This window comes from Pipistrellus kuhlii, unplaced genomic scaffold (assembly GCF_014108245.1).
Source record: "Pipistrellus kuhlii isolate mPipKuh1 unplaced genomic scaffold, mPipKuh1.p scaffold_m20_p_3, whole genome shotgun sequence".
Taxonomy (NCBI): Eukaryota; Metazoa; Chordata; class Mammalia; order Chiroptera; family Vespertilionidae; genus Pipistrellus; species Pipistrellus kuhlii.
Genome location: NW_023425529.1, coordinates 68,881,490 through 68,904,269, shown reverse-complemented (window position 1 = coordinate 68,904,269; position 22,780 = coordinate 68,881,490). Strand labels below are relative to the sequence as shown.

The following is a 22,780-nucleotide window of genomic DNA, read 5'->3' as shown; positions in this document are numbered from 1 at the left end:
AAACACACACAAAGTTTTCAGAAACATTTGCTTTCAAATTGTAGGCAAAAATCGTAGACCTGAAATAATATGTACATCATAGGGTAATTTAAGTAGATAAATAAGTTTTTTCATGCAAAACACTTAGAATGGTAACGTAGTAAGTATTCATATGTGCTAGCTATTATTACTTTACTATTATGTATCTCATTTTTTCCTTCAGTTGTTACACATTAATCATCTTGTTGGCAATGAAATATGGTCAGTTAACCAAAGTTTCACAGTAAATTAATCTTGAATAGATTTGGTTGAGTCATTGACAAAATTCATGCTGTAAGAAAGAAATAAAACTAAAAAATGATTAAAGCATAAAAAAGCATACGTGTTTTCAATAGGAAACACTTGCAATTCCCTGTCTGGAATTATTTGCTTGTAATATTTTAGATATTAATTATTTTATGTTCAGTATCAGTAATATTTAATATTTTTTACATTGCCAATGTAAAGTTATACAGGATTATATTTGTCACTGACTATAATAATGTCACAAGCTCATTTTAATGATAGGAATACTGGAGCAGAGATGGTAAGTCATTTTGCAAAGTCACACAGCTTATATACAGTATAGTATAAATGTGATTAATTTCCATGTAAACATTTAATATGGTTTTAAGTGTTTTTCCCATTCCTTCTTTCTTTTCCACTGACTACAAAATATCAAATATGGAATGTTAGATGGGTACTTGGAGGTATGAGTGTCATTTTAAAAAGGGAATTATTAATGTCAATTAATAATGACAATTACAAATGTTAAGGGACTAGAAAAAATTTCTCAAATGACAAGAGTTCTAGATATCTTACAAATAAAACATTCCAATATTTAAATTATCCATTCTTCTTTATTTTTCTCTGAAAACTTTTAACACTTTTGTTACTTAAAAATATATGATTTTAATCATATGATATGAATTAAATTTTGTCATCATTTAAATTTAATTGCACAGTCTTCTTTAATAGACTAATGTTAATACCAATTGAAAACTAAAAATATAATTTCACTTAAAGTCCATTTTCAAATGTAGATTTTAAAATGTATTTTTATATCTGTATAAGCTAAGGGATCAGATATGTTGGACTTTTGGAACTACTTTGCTAAAAGTTAAATACATTTTTTTCTCTCCAATAATTACCAGTTATTTCCACCCGAAGTGGAAATATTATTTTGAGGTCAATTAATAGAAAACCATTAATTTAAGGCCATTCAAGAGGTACATGTTAGAAAACCAATAGATATTAATATAATGCTGAACATATGTCAGAAAATAATTACTATTTTGTTATTATAATGTGACAGTGTGATACGATTTATAACTATTATTTAATCCCCAATGAACTCTGATTATACTAAACCCCATGATGGTTGAATAATAATATGATGATGATGATTATAATGAATATAGTAATATTAATATTGTCCAATACTGTACTAAGAACTTTACATACATTATATACATTATTTCATTTAATTTCCTAACAATCCTTTGGTAAATACTATTACTGTTGCCATTCACACTTGAGAAAATTATCATTCTTTGTAATATAATCCCTTATTTATATTTGGTAAATTAATTGATTTCCAAGACTGGATTTATACATTTCATACATAGAATAGTATTCACCCAAATTAAACTTTTCAAAAATTTTTTGTATAAAAATTGTTAAAGTTAGTACCCCAGTTAACTCAAACACCTTGTTTCCCAAATAGAAAGGATATTCTTTACTTATTTGATGATACTTTTTGTAAGCCAGTAAATCGTTTTGTAATTATGAAAATGAGCAAAAAAGATATTTGAAAGTTATTAAACTAACATATAATATGTTTCCAAAGAAATGCTAACTAAAGAATTGTTAAACTTTTTTTTTTCTAGTATCAAAAGAATACACAGAATAGTTCTCTCAGCTACGTGGTGGCCAATACATTTTTATATAGTATTAATTCTGCTAAAGAATAGACAGAGTTACAGTAGATTTAAAACTGTATATATATATGTATGTATTACATTTTCCCTAAATATTAGTCCGATGAAAAAATATGTATACATATGTATATATACACATATATATGTATACGTATATACATTCATATATATGTATGTATGTATATATACATATATATTTTTTTTTACTGCAAAAAGTTTTATTACTTTCATTTGGTCTATGCATGAGAGAGGGCTCCAGGTTGGTTGAAAGGATGGCTAGTGGTTTGGGGAGGAGCTCAGACAAAAGCCAGAAATCAGGGGAATGCAGAGTTGCCCTCAAAGGCCTCGGGCCACAGAGGCTCCTAGTCCTGCCTGAGGTGATCCTTTTGAAGAGGTACTGGTCCAGCCTGTAGCTGTGGAAGTGAGTCAGGTGTTGCCCATCTTCTTGATGAGTTTCACCTCCTCGTCCAGGAAGTGTCTCTCCCGGAAGTCACGGAGCCTGAGGGTCTGCGCAGGTGGGTCCTGGTTCAGTTTCCTCTCCAAGGCATGGTGGCTTCCATGGCCTCCTGAGTTTTATCCCCTCACCTTGGGAAGGAAGGCTGCAGACATCCTGGAAGACAATGCGGCCACGGCGCTGGTTTTGTGTCTGTAAGAGCCGCTCAGCGCCCTCTCACCTCTTCGCCCAGGAAGCAGTGGCCAGTCCTCAACGCCGGCAAAGAAGCCCGGAGGGAGGTAAGTAGAGGCCGGCAGATTCAGGTTGGCCAGGCGATCGATGGCAGCCTCCACCTCGGTGGAATAGTTCTGACTAATTTTGGGGCTCATGGATGTTCAACAATAAGGAGTTTAGGTAAAAAAAAAAAAAAAAAAAAAAAAAAAAAAAAAAAAGAAAAGAAAAGATGTTGGCTGGACTCGGAGGCTAAGGGTGGATGGTTAAGGTGGTTCTGAAGGTGATGACTGGAAAAGGGGTGGGAGGGTGGTTAGAGTTTGGTTTTATTTCATCCAAACACCATTGAAGGAAAAGAGAGATCTGGGGACAGAGCACTATCATAAATTTAAGAAAGAAAAGTTATGTAGAATTATGAACTATCAAATGCACTGGTATTTATCTTCTCAGTATAGTGCTTTATACTCCACTTACTACATTGCAAGCATCATTAATCTGATAAGCCAATGTTTTAATAATTTATAGTTAAATAATATTTTACTATAATGTTGAGCTATAATGTTTTAAGGAACAGAAAATTACTGACTTTTAGATTATAACTATCCTAAAAGCAAAAACAACATAATACAATTTGTGTATACAAATCTTTAAGCATTTTTCAATTAAATTTTCTTTACGAATTTCTGTTTTATGTAAAATATCTATACAGAAATTCACATCACGCTTTATGTTAAAGTAAATATTTGGGAAGCGTTATCCCATTAGCTATCACCATAAATGTATATCAGGTAGATGTTGCAACATATTTCTTTTTGGCTTAGAAAGACCTCTCAAATATCACACAATCAGTTTTCATAGAAAGAAAATATAGTAAAAATAGTATTGTATATTATGTAGTTCAGAGAGTGAAAAAAATATGATTATTTTTCTAACCAAATCATAAATAGGTTTATTGAAAGATGGAAGTTTCTATTATATTATCATAAGAATATAATAATTCCCACTAATTTTAAAAGGAAAGATAGTTTACTTTTCTAGTTAATTTGAAATGGTAGTTCATGCAAATGAAAGTTAGAAAAAATATAATTTCATGAAATTGGCTTTAGGCTCCAAAAAACATGAAGCATAATAATTACCACATTGCTTTTCAATAATATCCTGTGATACTATAGTATATTTCGAGAAACTTTCAGTACTCTAGAATGGTTCCATTTTTTCTAGATCTTCCAGAAAAGAAATATGTTTTTAGAAAATAATTTTTAAAGCAATTAACATTAGGTCTTGAAATGTCATTTTGGAATTTTAACTGTCCTGTGCCTTCAGGAAAACACACACACAAAAGATAGAAACCCAAATTGAAGAACTAAAAATGTATTTGATGGACAGAGGTTATAGGAAGTCTGCTGACCTGGACTATGCATATATCTTGTCTGATTTTTTTTCCTCCTATCCACAGTAGGAACTGTTAAGGATGTGTTGATTAGTTTTAGAATAGCAGAAAAGTACAGCTATTGTCCTGTCTTTTAATTAATCCTTTTATTGGAATACATGATATTTGATCTTTCTTCCTAATAGATGTGTCCTCTTTGAACCAAAAGCTGTCTGGCCTGAACAATGCCTTATGGAGTTTAGGAAAGAGGAAAAGTGATGTTTCTACCTAGCCTCATTTTGTTTCTTGAATGCTCTATTCTATAATGCTTCATTAAGGCTCAATTTTTTTTTCTAGCAATTAAAAGATGTCTAACATGGTGAGATATATTGAATATCCGAAAGTCATTTGTTTTATCCTATAGTACAGATTCTCCTTCAAAAAATATGTCTTCCATTTTTGAATTAAAGTAAATGAGCTTGAGAGATGCTATTCAATGGAGAAAAATTGGGTACATAAATTGAGAAATGAGGAATCATGTGCATAATTTATTTAGATATTATTTTTTCTCATCCAGGTCTCATAAAAGGTGATTTTTTATCACATTTTATTCTTAAAAGTAAATTATTATAAAATGATATCTTAAAATGACAAACAGAATCCATGAATTTGGGCTACATTTAATTTGCAAGTAACACAACAATCAACACTTTATATTAACACATGTTACTACAATACAGATAGGAGACCAATGGGTATGCTTTACCCTCATATTTTATAGTTAATCTAAACTATATTATATTATATTATATTATATTATATTAATTATCTATACTAATAAAAGGGCAATATGCAAATTGGTCAGGATTCCATCACAGTAACAGCACAGGTGGGTGGGAACTTGCAGCATTGAGGACAGGATGGAGGCTGCCACTTACTCAGGGCCGGTCCTGGGCAAGCAGCAGCCAGATGGGGGCGGGGAAGGCAGGCCTGGCGGAGGGCGGCCTGGACTTTGCACATGGTGTGACAGCGGTGAGTGCTCTGATGGCTGCCGCCTTTGCCCGGAAGGACCACAGGTTCTTTCTGCCAAGTGGCAGCAAAGTTGCTCTGCAGGGAAACCTCCTCACCTGCAGCGGCAGGTGAGCGAGGGCCAGCCCAGCAGGGAATGCAGGGGAGGGCAAGTCCCAGCTCCACACCTAAGAGCTCTGGCCTGGCCAGCCCGACCTTGGCCTTGGGCACCGCGGGTCAGGGGTTCTGAGAGAGGCAGCTCTGGACAAAGCCAAAGGGCTGCGAGGTCCTTCCTGACAAAGCAGGCCAGCAGGGGTGCCGCCGAGGTTGTTTATTCGCCGCCTGCAGGTGTTGACTGGCGCACGTGGGTGCTAGTTTTAAGTGGAACGCGGTGCTGGCTGCGGGGGAGGTGCTGGCTGCGGGGCCCACACCGCATCCCAGGGCGCTGTCCCCAAGGCGGCTTCCGGCTCAGCCCGAAGCTGGAGCGTGAGTTCCATGCTGTCCAGGCCTTGGTGTAGATGACAAGTTCCCGCCAGGGAACATTGTCTTCTCTAGGCCCGGGCTCCTCTCCCTCATCCACATTCCGGAGACAAAGCCACCGGCTTCTCTTCGGCCTGGAAGCCAGGCCAGGCTGCACGGCCACCGGCTCCGGAGCAGATCTCACGCCCACACGCTCACCAGCACGCAGCACCCGGCCTCAGGCGGACTCCGTCAGCCTGGGGGTTTGTGCCCTCGCTCTCCTGCTCTGAAGGTCCCAGTCCACATGTGCCCGTCCGCCTCTCCGGCTCACAGTTCTGTCCGTGCACAAAAGCGCTTCTGTGACTTCGGTTTATCTTCAAAAGCGGGACGCTGGAAAAGCGGCGTCTGACTGCTCCCTGAGGTTGCTCCTCTGCCTGGACCTCCACTCCTCTCATTGTGGGCCTGTCCTCTGCAAAGCCCCGAGTTTGCATTTGGTCTATTGCCTGGGGGTGCTGATCCTGAAGCAAAACAACTGTCCGCCTCCAGTGCCCATGCGGTGGGGGTGCGGGGAGGGGGCTGTATTACCTGGAGCCTGTTGTTCAGCTTTGAGGATAACAGGAGGCCTGGGCTTTGCACCATGATGCCGCATAAAATCCAAGGACCTCTCTGTTTCCAGTACTTTAACACACTGTAAAACAATTCCACTCTTCTTCTCCTCTAAATCTAAAGTCTTTTGTCATTAAAGTGAAGACGTAGAAAGAATGTGTTTACACTGGCTGGGCTCTTGGCCATTAGATTTTTACTAAAAACACGTTGTGTCCATTTTCAGAATGCATACCCCAAGAGCGTTCCAAAAAAAATGAAAGAGTTCAAGGTTCAGTTCAAGGTTGACCCCCCTTGGTAAGGAATGGGGGTGAGGGGCAATTATACAGGCATTTTTCTCCAAGAGCTTACACTCTTAGTTGGAGGGAATAAGACATACAGTGTTAAAAAGTTCAGCATTTCAAGAGTTAAAAACAGTACAAGAAAAATACAAGAAGTCATATAGCATTTGGCAAGTTTCAAATGAATGGAGGTTCAATACTTCAAATGGCAGTGGCTACAAATGTTCAGCTTGGTAAATGTGCATCTTACCCAGAGAACTTACCATTGTATAATAATTTGGCCCTATGGCAAACCTTTGGAAACTCAGAAGTTGAATCTTAGTAGTAATTGTTTCCTTTTATCCTAAAATTGCTTTGATTTTAAAGGCCTCCTTGGTCCTTTTCCAAACCCCTAAACTTTTACCCTCCCCCACAGTTTTTAGTATATGAAAGCGGATTAAGTTAAGGTTGTTGGTCAAGAAGTAATGTCATCATGACCTTGGAGGTAGAATTTTTGGTTAAATTCCCCCCACTTTCTTTTTATACCCTGTTTATTTCTACAAATTAAGGTGGTAGTTGTCTACTCTGTTTTGTAAATTCAGATACTGGAGGAAGACAAATTTTTTTAATGTTTCACCTAAACAAGCTGAGTAGATTCCAGAGCCCAAATACTAGGGACTGAGCATGCTGCCTGTCAGCTAAGTGCTCATTTAACCTCTTGGGTTGGCTTTTATGTCTGTCTCAGCAATGAAGACAGGAAACGCAAACACAATATAAGCCTCCAGACAAATACGGTGTGGGGCAAAAGTAGACTTACAGTTGTTTATATGGAAAATAATACAGTAATTAATCCATATATATATATATATATATAGCTAAAATGCAAAGTGTCCCCTCAGGAGTTTGACCGGGAGACTGGGAAATTCAGTCGCTCACTATGACATGTGCTGACCACCAGGGGGCAGCACAGAATGAAAGAAAACCCCAGCTGGCAGCCAAAAGGCCCCATCGGCCCTGATCACTGGCCAGGCCTGAGGACCCTACCTGTGCACAAATTTCACGCACTGGGCCTCTAGTATTTAATATAAAATACATATGCAATACACAATAGGTAGGGGCAATCTTAGATATGTTTCATTCTATACTTAATAGTAAATAGTACCATAGTTGAGATAGGGAGAGCTTTATTTTTTATTTTATTTTATTATTTTAAAAAAATATATATTTTATTGATTTTTTACAGAGAGGAAAGGAGAGAGATAGAGAGCTGGAAACATCGATGAGAGAGAAACATCGACCAGCCACCTCCTGCACACCCCCTACTGGGGATGTGCCTGCAACCAATGTATATGCCCCTGACTGGAATCGAACCCGGGACCCTTCAGTCCTCAGACCGACGCTCTACCAATGAGCTAAACGGTTTCAGCGAGATAGGGAGAGCTTTAGATATGTTGGCCTTATCTATTTTTTGCCATGTAACATTTCCTTAGTGATACTGATGAAAATAAAGAACTACATTTATGTATCCCCTGAATTGTGTTAAAGTTTGTAATTCTCAGGCCATAATATAACTTGATCTTTTATAAAATACAAGATGAAACGAAAACGTATACTTTGCCTTTTTCTAAAGTCACAGCATGAGAAAGCTTAAACTCTGCAGCTGGATATTTATAGCTGCTTTTCTCCAAATTCTTTATAGTGCTGTAATTGGATGTGCTACATATTAAAATTCACATCTTTTGTGCTGATGTATTTTTTTTTTTTTTTCAAATTGAGCATTCAGCCGAAACCGGTTTGGCTCAGTGGTAGAGCATCGGTCTGTGGACTGAAAGGTCCCAGGTTCAAATCCGGTCAAGGGCATGTACATTGGTTGCGGGCACATCCCCAGTAGGGGGTGTGCAAGAGGCAGCTGGTCAATGTTTCTCTCTTATCGACGTTTCTAGCTCTCTATCTCTCTCCCTTCCTCTCTGTAAAAAAATCAATAAAATATATTAAAAAATAAATAAATATACAAATTGAGCATTCAAGTGTAATAACACAAATAATATGGAAATATAAAGGGCTCTGCTTTTTCAATTTTTTTTTTTTTTTTTGCTATCAGTTAAAGGAGAATGAACTTTACATTATGACATAGTCCTCCATGACCTACTAATTCCTTATTTCAGTGTCCTCTCTTACTACTCTTGTACATGAAATCTGCATTACACTAAAATTCTTATGATTCAATAAGAATTGAATTAGGATAACACAGTGGGTGGGGCAATGTTGTAGAAAGAGTAGATATTTTAGGTGGATATTTAGAAGGATTAGCATTTAAATAATTGAAGTAGTATGTAATAGAAAAAAAAATATTGAATGACTCCCAATTTTGTATTTTGTTTGACACAGTGAAATAAAGTTCTAGGAGAGAGGAAGTAAAAATTTGGAAATGTTATAGTATCCAGGATTCTACCTGACCCCTTGTGGTTTTCCTACACCTTACCTGCACCTGTGTAAATAGTTTCTTTATGAATCCCTTCTCCAGTTTGCTTCATCTGTTTCTTGCTAGGACCTTGATTGGTGCAATAATTGGTACCAAAAAAGAGGTCCAGGAAGCAGAACTTCAAATTTAGGAAATGAATTGCTCACATATTTAAGGTGTCCTGGGGAGAAAGGATGATGGGTAATCTATGATGTGTCATTCTGATGACTAAATGATCACTGACAGTGGCCTGAGACAAATTTCATGGACAGGTTATGGCACTGAGATATTAAGTGGTTATAAAAAATGATGAAAACACAGATTATAAAATTGTTGCTATGACAAAAATACAGATGACAAGATTTGTGGTGTGATCTGGCTCCATCTAATGGCCCTAGAGAGTATACATGTATAAAATGAGCAATAGAAAACTAAAAATAACCTGGCATGGATGATTAGGAAGATTAAAGAGAAGTCTTAAAGAAGTCCCTCATTCCCGTGGCCAGAGGAAGATATGGGTGATATCCATGTCTAAGGACCAGTTGTGAAGGTTCCAGAGTTCTAACACAACTAATTTATCAAGCTCTGTTTGTCTCTTACATTGATAGGAAAGTATGGATGGAAAGGGATGGGGTTTTACATAATGAGAAAAGCACATTTAAGAAGCATGGATGAAACTGAGAATGTTAATGTTCTTCCCATGTCCACCACCAATTACCTAATATAAGACTAGAAAAAGAAGAACAAACCTTTATTGTATAAAATCATTTCAATGACTACACTGCCTCATAAGTTGTTCTCCTTATAACCCCCTTATCATTGCTAGGTTAGAGGTAGATGTTTAATAAAGGAAAAAACTTCCTCATAAATCCATCAGAAAGCAGATTTCTAGAAATAATGCTAATAGTACACCAAAAGAAATGACCATAATTAAATATGCCTCATTAGTTTTTTTTTTTGATTCTATGCAAGTAATTTCTTTTATTTTGGATCTGTTTTCTTTAAATCTTCTGCTCTGGATAAAATCATTCTTGGATGTCATAATTCAGTCCTCTGAACTGTCTAAAATTGTCTTCACAATGTCTGCTTAAACTCCAAAACCTGTAAACATGATTATTTATATAAATGAGCCTAAGCAACTGGCTGATCCCCTGACTGGTATCTATGGCGCGCACTGAACACCAGGGGGCAGACGCTCAACACAGGAGCTGCCAAGCTGCGGTGATTTGGCAGCTGAGGTTCTTTGGTGATGTAACGTGATGTAACGGGAACCAGAGAGGAGGAAGTCCAGTTCTGGGGTGTGTCACCTGAGAACAGCCCTCAGGCAATCCGGGACCCCCCTGGGGGATGTTGGAGAGATATATTGATCTAGATTTTGGAATTATAACTACCCCATGCCTTCAAAAAAAGACACACACACAAAAAATAGAAACCCAAATTGAAGAACTAAAAATGCTGAAACTGCTTTGACTCAGTGGATAGAGCGTTGGCCCGTGAACTGATTCTGGTCAAGGGCATGTACCTTGGTTGCGGGTACATCCCCAGTAGGGGATGTTTCTAAATCTCTATCCCTCTCTCTTCCTCTCTGTAAAAAATCAATTAAAAAATATATTTAAAAAATAAATAAAAATGTATTTAATTGTCGGAGGTTATAGGAAGACTGCTGACATGGACATTGTATATAGGGACCCCACTAGTGCACGAATCCATGCACCAGGCCTCTAGTATTTCTATAAAGATTACCTGGTATAGTCCTTTCAATGAATCTGAGACTGGCTCTTTTTTTTTTTTTTTTTTTTTCATGTAGTGTATAGTAGTAAGGCTTTCAAGAAAACAGAAAAGAGCCCTAGCCAGTTTGGCTCGGTGGATAGAACATTGGCCTGTGGACTTGAGGGCTTGCAGGTTTCATTCTGGTAAAGGGCACATGCCCAGGTTTCAGGCTCAATTCTCAGTAGAGGGCATCCAGGAGGCAGCCAATCAATGATATTCTCTCTTATTAATGTTTCTCTCTCTCTCTCTTTCTCTTTCTCTCTCTCTTCCTCTCTAAAATCAATAAAAATATATTTTAAAAAATAATAAAAAGAAAGAAGAAATTATAAGTTGATGATAAAATGAAAATAGTCAATTTATTAGAACAACCAAAAATATTAGACTGGGGAAAGATCACCAATAGTCAGACCATAAAGTTAGGTTCCCATTTACTGGTGCTGCAAACAGCATAAGAATAGACACAAAGATGAATGGGAAGTGTAGACCAGAAATAAGCTAAAAAAAATGATCAATATTTTTGAGTAGGTGACAAGATAATTCAGTGGTGAAAGTAGACTCTTTTAAATAAATATTCTTTCAATATTCACTTCCTATAACATAGAAGTATAATTTTTAATTCTAAATGAAGATAAACATGCTTATTTTATTAAATTATTATTAGGGTGAAGCAATTATGTAAGATTTAAAGCATTTCTGAGTGTTTCTGTTTTCTATATTAAATTATAATACAAATACAGTTATATGAATCTTTTAAAAGTTAAACTACACTTTAAAGCCAGCAGAGGGAGTACAAGGCACTGTTTTACCAGTGAGGAATTAAAAATCATTTTAAAATATGTTCTTTTACTGATTTATGGAATAAGTTTAAGAATTCAAAAAATTTATTACTTTAAATATATTTGTTGATCAATAGGTACAAAATAAAAAATGCTTAAATATTTTTAGGTCCTCCAAAAGTCGCATAATTTAAAGAACCTAAATTTTTTTCTTAATAAGGAAATTTTTGGCATAAATTTATGTATAGAATGCAGATAGCAAAATTGAAATAATGTGGAGAGTATAGTAAATGTGATTCTGACTTATTTCTGAAAATCAAATTCTGGAAAAAATCAGAAAAAAATAACTAGAATACTTAATAAATGTCTTTTATTTTGTCACATCTTTTTGATTGCACGAATACAGTTTTCTAATGCTAGTAGGCACATATAAACAGATGGAAATTTTGAATGACTAAGACTTTTAAATGTTTTTTTTTTGCAGTACCTATTTTTTTAAGTGTAAGAAATTATAAAAAGCTAAAAGGTGCCTAACAATTTAGTAGGAACTTATAAATGGATTAATGTATTTGGTCACTTTAGAAAAGCTGTGTTATTCCAGTGAAAGTTTTTCTCTGCAGCCTGCTGCTGTTTGATTTTACAAATATCAGAATGATGGAGACTGCTATGAGGTAGAAAATGCTTCACTGGACCTCTCAGAAGCAGTAATTCAATCAAACAAAGGTTACAAAAGCCCTGTGGGCCACTTGTTATGTGATAGCAGAGGGTAGACCTGATTTTGTTGTATCAAATATTTTTTTAAGCCAGGAAGCTTGTGTTAAATTTAATGCTCTATCAAGGTAATTCAGTTACTCTGAGTTTGATATATCCATTTCATTTTTGTTCCACATTTTGTTCTGTTTGTTGTCAGTATATATTATCTACTGGATACATACACACAGACACACAAGCATACACACAAACACACATATACACACATTTTTATATGTATTTTACTATACATTTACTATATATACTATACATTCTAAATAAAATATTATAAAGTACAATCTATAAGAAAAGTTCTAAGTTTTATTTTAAAACTAGTATTTCTCTATTATAAGCACTTTGTAGCACAGCTAGAATTAAATTTTGGAATAAATATAAGGTGTGATATATTTTAGCCATCATTGCTGAATTTTTCATGCTTTCATTTTTTAAATAATTTGCCCAAGATAAATTTTTAAGCTTTGAATTTTATAAGAAATATAAATTTTACTATTTTTGAGTTTCTAGTCATCTTTCATGAAAAGTTATAAGTATTCTTATAAAATATACTCAATCAAAAATAGATTTATAAATCAACAAAAATATATTCTTGGTTATTCTTCTTTTCCTGGAGATAAGAAATAATTGAGCACTGCCTGAAAGTGAATTTTATAGAAAAAGATAGATATTTTACTACATGAACTTAAAAATATTCATGTTAAAATAAACACAATCCTGTCTAATAAAGAGATAATATGCAAATTGACCATCACTCTACCACACTAGATGGCCACCCCATGTGGTCAAAGATGGCCACCCCCATGTGGACACAAGATGGCTGCCATAAGATGGCTGGCTGGGGTGGGTAGTTGTGGGCGATCAGACCTGCAGGGGAGGGCAGTTGGGGTGACCAGACCAGCAGGGGAGGGCAGTTGGGGTGACCAGGCCAGGAGGAGAGGACGGTAGGAGGGGACCAGACCAGAAAGGGAGGGAAGTTGGGAGTGACCAGGCCAACAGGGGAGGGCAAGTGGGTGGGACCAGGCCTGCAGGGGAGGACAGTTGAGGGGAACACAGGCCTATAGAAGGGGGCAGTTGGGGGGTACTGTTCATCCAGGGTAGTGCAGTTAAGGGTGACCAGGCCTGCAGGGGAGTGCAGTTAGGGGTGACCAGGCCCACATGGGAGGGCAGTTAGGGGCAATCAGGCAGCAGGGAAGCAGTTAGGTGTTAATCAGGCTGGCAGGGGAGTGGTTAGGGAGTGATCAGGCTGGCAGGCAGAAGCAGTTAGAGGCAATCAGGCAGGCAGGTAAACCAGCAAGCAGTTGGGAGCCAGCAGTCCGATCCTATCTCACATTGGACATCTCCCTTGAGAGGTCCCAGATTGGAGAGGGTGCAGGCTGGGCTGAGGGACACCCCCCAAACCCGTGCACAAATTTTGTGCACCAGCCCTCTAGTCAAATATAAAAGGCAAGCTCCAAAAGGGAAAAACATCTGTATTAAATATTAAAGGTTACAGAATAAACATTCGCAATCCTATCTAAGAATGTGCAAATTGACTGCCAAATTGACTGCCATTCCATCACAATGATGGCAGGCTCATACCCACAAGATGGTTGTTTCCAGTCCCCTCAGCCCTGCTGGAGTTCCCCAGTCCCAGGGAATGGCAGGCGGGTGGCTCAGCTGGACTGCCTCCAGGCAGGTCCACCCTGCTACTTGCCTGCTGCTGAAGTCCCCCAGCCCTTTCAATCCCGCCAGCAATGAGGAGGCAAGAGAGCCCTGCAAACAGCAGACACCAGGGCCTGCTTGCGCATCACCATGGCGTCGTCGTACCGATAGACCCCGCAGAGAGCAGAGAACCACGAGGAGCAGGCTTAAGCTGTCAGTAGGACATCCCCTGAGGGCTCCTGGACTGGAGAGGGTGCAGGTCGAGCTGAGGGAACCCCACCCCTGTGCACCAATTTCATGCACCTGGCCTCTAGTTTAATATATTTTTTAAAAGCATACATTTCAAAGTATAGACATTTCTTAAAAGAAAAAAATACAAACGATTACTAGATACATGAAAAAAATACATTTGTAACTAGAAAATGAAAATTTGAACAATGAAGGTATTTTTTTGTTTGTTTTGTGTTTGCCTTTCAACTTGGCAATTAAAAATAATATACAGTATAAAAATTTAGGGAATTCATTATTGATATATATTTCTAGTAGTGACTAATAAGATGCAACCTTTCAGGTAGATATTATCAGTAGGTGTAAAAATGTCCATCCAGCCGAAACCGGTTTGGCTCAATGGATAGAGCATCAGCCTGTGAACTGAAAGGTCCCAGGTTCGATTCCAGTCAAGGGCATGTACCTTGGTTGAGGGCACAGCCCCAATAGGGGGTTTGCAGGACGCAGTTGATCTCATTGATGTTTCTAACTCTCTATCCCTCTCTCTTCCTCTCTGTAAAAAATCAAAAAAATATATTTAAAAAAATAAAAATGTCTATCCATTTTGACTTGGCAATTCTATTTCTAGAAATGTATCCTAAAGACATATTAAGAAATTGGCACTTTTCATTAACTTTTCCCTTTTGCCTGCAAGGCCTTTTTTGGGTTAAATACATAGGTCACTCCCTTATTACATCCATCTTTAATCAAGTGTGAACTACTCAATAAGGCCTTTCCTAACTGACCTATTTAAATTTCAAATCTCACTATTTAAATCTAAAATCCCTTATTCTGCCCCTCCCCACCTTTTTTTATTCTATAGCACATGACACCTTCCAACTTACTCCATTACTTATGTGTTTATTATGTATATTGTTCATTGAAAGCTCAATGAGGACTGAAGTCTTTGTCTTGTTTCCTGACATCTTGTTCCTCCAGTTATATGGAAGAAAATATGGCATATCGTAGGTGTGTAGTTTTTGTTGAATGAAGGAGTGAATGTCAAGGATGCTTATTCTAGCATTATTTATGAAAAAATTTTCAAAAGGAAAATTCGTTTGTCTGGGTTAAATAAGTCAGAGTCTTTTTACATGCATATTATTAATTACCCAGGTTTGTGAAAACAAATTACCCCCAAGTGGATAGTTTAAAACATTATAAATTTATTTTCTCATAGTTCTGGTGGACAGAAGTCTGAAATCAAGGTGCTGGTAAAACTGGTTCCTTCTGAGACTCGGAGGTGGAATCCATTCCGTACTTCCTAACTTGTGGTGACTCCTGGCAATCCTTGGTGCATTGCTGTCCCTCAATCTTCACATTACCTCTCTGTGTCTTCTTTCCATCTATTCTCGCATAAATACACTTTTTATTGGAGCTAGGGCCCATATTGATCCAGGATAATTTCATCTCAAAATCCTTCTTTTAGTTTGCAAAGAACCTCTTCCTTAAATAGGGTCTCATTCACAGTTTTTGAACACATCTTTGGGGAGAGGGATTACCATTCAATTCACTATATTAAGTTACATTGTAATATTGCTATTAAGAATTTTAGTTTGGTTATTGTTTAAAGTCTTGAGAAATTTTTATGATATAATGTCCAATTAAGAAAGGATAATTCAACACACAGAGAAATAACTTAATTTTACTTAAATTTGTGAATTCAAAGTGTTCAAAGGGAAGAGAAATATACCAAAATATTTTAAAATGTTCATGCTGGGATGCTGGTTGATAGGAATACAGGTGTTTTTTCTTTTCATAATTTCCAGAGTTTTTAAAAATGTCTACAAAGAAAATATATTTTAATTTTTATATTTACAATAATTATATTATGAGAAAAATTAATAACAATTAAATAGAAACAATCTTTATAAATGACTTATTGGAAAGTAAGAAAAAATTAAGTTTCAAAATGACACAGTGATTACTCATCTCTCATATAAATAGCTACACCATTAAGTTTACTCTCATAAAATTGTTGGGTCAATATGCCCAAGAGAATGTGAAGTCATTTGTCCCTAGAGATTTTCTAGAAAAGATAAGATAATCATTTCATTGGAAAGTTTAGAAGTCCACCTTTCTGAGAACAACAGAGTGGAACTAATGTACCCTTAAACTCCCTTGTAGTCTTATGATTCTGTCAGTTTTAGCATATTGATCATTTTGATTTATCAGATGCAAATTAAACAGGAAGTTTTCATCATCTTCTCTTGACTCTGTTTTACCAGCTTTTAAAATTTGACACGCTTATGCTCCCTTTTGGGGATCCTGCCATTTTTTCTTATCCTCAAGTTATTAATTAAATTAAAGGTATTCATTGAGAGCTCCTCATGTGCCAAGCACTGTCACCAGTGAGTCTGATTTGGAAGAATATCAGTCCTGAGTTTAGGAGCAGATGTTTGTACAGAGGTCTCACGCTTGGGCTTTCTGAAGAAGCAATGTCCCTTGGGTGTGGTATATCAGCTTCATTGCACATACCTGGCCACTTCCTCTGAGCAAGCCTCCACACCAGGGACTAGACTGTGGCAGGTTTGGATGGGAGCCTAGGAGGGAATTGTTGTGAAATTAAGTGTCATTGAGACTCTGGGGTTTTGTCCTCATTTACTCCCACCTTGATTGACTGGTGTTGGTTAGGGTTTGTGACCTCAGGAATTTCTCAGGTGAAACCTGAAACTGGCCCCCATACACAGAGTGCCAGGAGAGACGAGAAAGAGGCAGGCAACTCCATGTTGGTAGGTGGCAGGTTTAATTGCCAGTTTTTTTGTTGTTGTTTTGTTTTTTTGTTTTTGCTTTTGATTTAAAAAAATATATATATTTTATTGATTTTTTTACTGATTTTACAGAGAGGAAGAGAGAGGGATAGAGAGTTAGAAACATCAATGAGAGAGAAACATCGATCAGCTGCCTCTTGCACACCCCCTACTGAGGATGTGCCCGCGGTACATGCCCCTGACCATAATAGAACCCGGGTCCTTTCAGTCCGCAGGCCAACGCTCTATCCACTGAGCCAAACTGGTTTTGGCTGCTTTTGATTTTTTACAGAGAGGAAGAGTGAGGGATAGAGAGTTAAAAACATCGATGAGAGAGAATCATTGATCAGCTGCTTTCTGCACACCTCCTACTGGAGATGTGCCTGCAACCAAGGCACATGGCCTTGTCTGGAATCTAACCTGGGATCTTTCAGTCCACAGGGCAATGCTCTATCCAGTGTTGCCAGGTTTAAGCCCCAGTTCAGGTCGCCATTAATGCCTGGATTCTTGTCCCAGCATTACGAAGGATTCAGCAATTTGGAGAAAGGCTGTGGGTAGACTTAATAAGGAGTCCAAAGAGGAAAGATAGTTTTGAAAAGCAATGGGGTCAAAGGAGCTTCAGCTAAAGGAGCAAAAAACTTCCCTTGTCCCAGGACCCCAGTGCTTTTAATTAACACAATTTGTCCTAAGGCAAGGTGGAGATATACACTTCAAAAGGTATGGTTTACAGAAGCATTGTCAGATTGGGAAATAACCTACAGCTGTTCAGGTGTTTGGCCAAGAGGAGACAATAACATGTAGATTAAGATGCCCTGAGCTGTCTGGCAGCAAATGATTATCCTATTCAAGTTTGGGGGAGATGCTTTTTAGCCAATTCAACATATGTGGGCTCAGCCCTTGTTGAGCCCCTAAGTCTCATCAATTTTTTGATGAAACTCTTATAATTATGACATGCTGGAATTGATTCCTGGCATTTAATAAGCAAGGAATTTACATAGCAGCTTTTTCTTGGGTGGGCACAAGATGAGGTGATCTCCACACCTACCTGCCAGAACCTTAAAAGCTTGCGTAGAAGCCTTCACTGGATTTCGTCACAAATACCGTCCAGAGGGTCATAGTTCTCTACAGGCTGTATTCTTGACTGTGGTTTTTACTGTGGAAACTGTGCAGAATGTATATTCTGCTAGTAAAGACAGAGGAGGAGCAAGGAGCCTTTGAAATCTGGGTCCAGCTGGAGAGCCGATGGGGGTTACATCCTTTCAATGATCTCCTCCAATACTCGAGGGCCTAGCTGGAAAAAACTATGTAGAAGCTTATTCCCCTAGGTAAATGGGCCATCACCATTAGAAAATTTGGGGAGGAAAGTTAAGATAGAGAGTTAAAATGAATAATTAGTGAATGATTCCCCTTTTAATATTCTAATTCTCACGGTTAAATACTATTTTATGCAGTTTATAAGTGTTTTGATTAGTGGTATTTAAGAGATTTTCCTAAGACGTAAAGTATAATAAAGTCAAAATAACTTTTTAAAAAGATACTTTTGAATTTATTAATAAACAAATTCATTGAAGCAAGGAAGAACTTGATTTGCAAAACCATATCATGGAAGGCATAAATGAAAGCAATTTTGTAAATTTGCTTAATTGTTCTGTCCTGCTGTGGACATTAGCCAGTATTAGGCCTTTTAAGCACTAACATGAACTCTTCCAATTGAATCTAATTCAAAAGAAGATACCTCTAGGAATTTAACAATCCTTTTCGTTCCTTTGAAAATCTACCTGTGTAGCTCAAGGGAAATCTATTGGGTTGCCTCTCAATGAGTCCATTTCTCCAAAAGCCTTTAACACAATGATCCAGAGAAGCTACTTGTACCAAAAGACATTTAAACTGAAAAAAAAACAGCCACTTCCCTTGTCCAATCCCAGTTGATGACCACTGGGGCCCTGGAAGCCACGCCTCAGCCTCCCAGTGTGTCAGTCACGCCTGGGGAAACTTTACTGTGAATGTTCTATTTTGAGCTCATTCTGTTTTTTGGTTTTGGTTTTTTTTTCCCCCCACTCACCTCCGATAATGTTTGTAAATTATAATAGGGAAAGCTACATTTTAAGTTAGATAGACTGATTTTTTTTTTGCCATGCAATCTCTGATAGCTTCTGGAATCGAGACAGGAATTTACCAGAAGGAAGCATGACTGAGACAGTGCCTCTTACTTCCAGGCGCCTGTGTTTTCTAAGGGTGCTTGACTAGATTAATTTTAGAAGAAGCATGGTTGCTTCAGTCCAAGGATTAAAAACAGTGAACCGTATTTGTTTTTATAATATTTATCACGTGTCTGACTCATCAAAGAATTTCAATAACATTTTCTTCAGTGGACCTAGGTTCAATTCCCAGCTGTGTCACTAGACCTGGGCCAGCCATTTAAGGTCCCCGAGGCTCATTTTCTCCATTTTGTAAAATGGTTATAAAAACATTGCTTGTGCTCCATTTGAGGAAAAACAGGCTAATGTTAATAAACATATTAACATTATAAAAACAGGCTAATGTTAATATATAAAAACAGGCTAATGTTAATAAATATATTTTTAAGCTGTGGCTTTGTGTGAAAAACAGTTATTACTGTGTATACGTACTAAATGTGTTAATAGGTAACTATATTTTATTATTGAGGTTATGAATAGAGGTTAAAAGAGGTTGCTGGAATACCCAATTTGAGTCCCAATAGGGATATTGGTGCTTTTTACCTGAGTTAAATTTCTTCATCGTACTTGTCCTATATAATAAAGATGTAATATGCAAGGTCTTTATACTGTGAAGCATAATGACCAACTGTGTAACTACCGGATCACGGATCAGCAGGAGGGTGGGGCAGCAAGCTACAAGCAGGTGGTGGAGAGCTAAAGGAGGGGGCAGGGCAGCAAGCTATTGGGGAGGGGGGCCAGGGGGATGGGGACGGAGGTAGGGGAGAGCTACAGGAGGGCAGGGCAGCAAGCAGAGAGCTACTGGCATACGAATTTGTGTGCAGGGCTGCTAGTATCATATATATTTTTGTTTGTTTTAAAATATTTTTCTAATGAACTAATAATATTTACTAAAATAGACAGCTTTCCTGTCATGGAAAAACTGAACCCACTTAAAACAACATCTGGCACCCAGTGGACACTCAGATATTTAAAAAAATAAATTAATGCCACCACATGGCAGAGAACCAGTCACTCTGGCACTGTCTGTGCTGGTCAGTATTTTGAACTTACTTGAGATTAGCGATATGAATGATAAGAAAATCATAATTTTATATCCTATTTAAATAGATAAGAAAATTATTTTAAAATACTGCATATTGGAAAGTGTTTTGCTATTGAAAATTAGAGATTTATGCAGGAAGATATGATTTTTAAATAAAAAAATTTGTGGTAGGTAAAATGTTTTACCTCAGATCATTATGTTTAACCTTTGTGTAATTACCGTATTTTTCGGACCATAAGACGCACCGGACCATAAGACGCACCAGTTTTTAGAGAAGGGAAATGAAGAAAAAAAGATTCTGAAACAAATAGTGTCCTAAAATATTTTATGTGCATTAAAACCCAACATCACAGTCATAAACACATGTAATCAACCCTGTAAAGTAAACAGCAGCATTTAGAACCATTTTAGAGCCGGGCAAGCACACAGAGACCACATAGAACCGGGCAAGTAAAAAAACTTTTTTTTTTAAAGTATATGTGTAGGCTATATTTGGACCATAAGACACAGGGACATTTTCCCCCCACTTCTGGGGGAAAAAAAGTGCGTCTTCTGGTCCGAAAAATACGGTAATATCATATTCTTATTTGTTACACTTTCTAAGAAATAGATTTTGGTATTCTTTAGATATTAAAAAGCATTATTGGCTCGCCTACTGAAAGAAAAAGTTTTAAAAGGGATATTATAAATATATAACAAAATCTTATCATTAATCAGTATATCCAAATATTGTTTCATGTTTATTCAAGCATGCACTGAAGAAGTTGGCATATTTTTGGCAAGTTTTGGCAAATTACTTCATCTTTTTCTTAATGTTTAAACCAAACTGACAGTTTGGTCTGTTTGATAGCCTCTATCCACAATTGTCTAATTTTTCAAAATATGAACCAAATTATTTTCTTGCACATAAAGTTAAGCACAAAAAAGGGATTGTCTACCATAAGGATTACTTTGCAACTTGAGAATGTGGGGAAGCATTATAGCTGTGCTCAAGAACATGAATAATTGATGTGAAATGTTCCTGGAGGAATCATGTTAAGGACTTTAGAAATATTTTGTTTTATATTCTATTTTCTCTGGTAAACACAATTTTGTTTCTTTCTGAATTTGAACATTTTTGTTTGTTTGGTTTGAACACTTTTAAATGCTTTCTGTCTTCTATTTCTCTCAATGCCATTATATATTCTAATAATTTGTTCTCTGGTTGATGTGAATTCTGTTTCAATATTTTAAATATTACTTAGGTTCTTGATAATTTTGGTACTTTCTCAGTTTCTAAAAAATCCTGTTACAGTGTTTTTGTTCATTTCTGTAATAACAGAACACTTTAAAATTGACTATTTTCATTAGTAGTCACATATGAATAGAATTCAATTTTTTAACATTGATAAAAATATCCAAATTTTCTAATTCCATCATATTCCTTTCTTTAATATTGTAATAGTAATTCCAAATTCAAAATAATTGTATGTATTGAATGTTTTGTGTAGGGGATATAAAATAAGGCACAGTAATGTGAGGGACTATTTTAGTGCTATATTCCATATTGAGTTATCCCATGAAGCACAAGGGCAACTAGAGCTCCCAAATGACTGGAGTCAGGATTCAGAAAACCATTAGGATGCCTGTTATAATCTGTCATTTTTCTCTGTTTTGTTTTGAGTATCTATCTGTGTGACTTTTTCTTTCTTTGTAGACTGGCTTCTTCTGCTTCTCTATGACCATGATGGAAAAATGGTTACTCAAATACCAAGCTTATGTCAACATTGCTTCATCTACCCTAACAGGCTGTCTATGACCTTCAATTGCAAGTTCTTGATAAATCATTCTTTATAAATTTGGCTTTGACAAAAATTGTGGTAATTATTAATGCTATTCACCAACTATTTCTTTCCACCTTGGAAGCATGTGATAGGATTGCACTTCCTAGCTCCATTGTAGTAGGGAGAAACCATGTGACTTATTCTGGTCAATGACAGTTGTGATGTGTGTCATTTAAATACCAGTAAGAGACTCTCTACAGAGTTTGATGTTCTTCTGCTTTGATGATGAGCAATGTTACATTTAATGGCTACTTGAGTTCCTAAATGAAGATATGCCTCGGCATCCCTCAATGGAACAAGAAATAAACCTTTATTGTTTTAAATTACTGAGATCTTACGGTTGTTTGTTATCTCAGCCCATAGCCAAGCTTGTCTTGACTAATGCATAAATATACCTGGAATTGTATTCGATTTGCAATATTTTCACGTGAATTTGATCTGTCTTTTAAAACTCCTTTCCAGGCCACTGCTTTATTCCTGTTTGCCCTACATTCGCACTATTTTCCTATGCTTGGCTCAGTACCCATTTTCTTCTGTCATTCTGTGTTGCTGTTTTTAAATTATCAGAAAACACATAGACAGGGCATTAAAGTGTGTTGAAATAATCATTGGCTTAGGAGTTAGAAGATATGCATGCATTTTTTTAACTTATTATTCAGCTATGAACTATAACATTTTATAATTTTGAAACTCTGTATATTCATGGGTGTGGGCTACAAGGGGTTAGTGGGGGAGAAGGAGGGGAATCTGTAACACTTTCAACAATAAAGATTTTTTTAAAAAAGTAAGTGAACATATTATACTCTCTTATGCCTCAATTATAGAGTATAAGGAGTAAAGCACTATAGTATACATATTTACTAGTAAGTTATTGCTATCCATTCATCAGTAATTTTTATATAAATTGCTTAGGTGTGTTTTCCTAAGGCATAGCTGGCCATTGTTTTACTTGCTGAGTTTAAC

The 22,780-nt window shown here is 36.8% G+C and overlaps 1 protein-coding gene across 1 annotated transcript in view; it reads left to right on the top strand.

Moving 5' to 3' along the window:
• The window catches only part of CCDC59 (coiled-coil domain containing 59), a 34,232-nt gene extending 12,089 nt beyond the window's left edge, over positions 1-22,143 (top strand). The window contains exon 4 of the mRNA XM_045588304.1: positions 21,691-22,143. Coding sequence (XP_045444260.1) covers positions 21,691-21,792 — 102 coding nt within the window. The 3' untranslated portion in view covers positions 21,793-22,143. The remainder of the gene's footprint in view (positions 1-21,690) is intronic.
• The last annotated feature ends 637 nt before the right edge of the window (positions 22,144-22,780 follow it).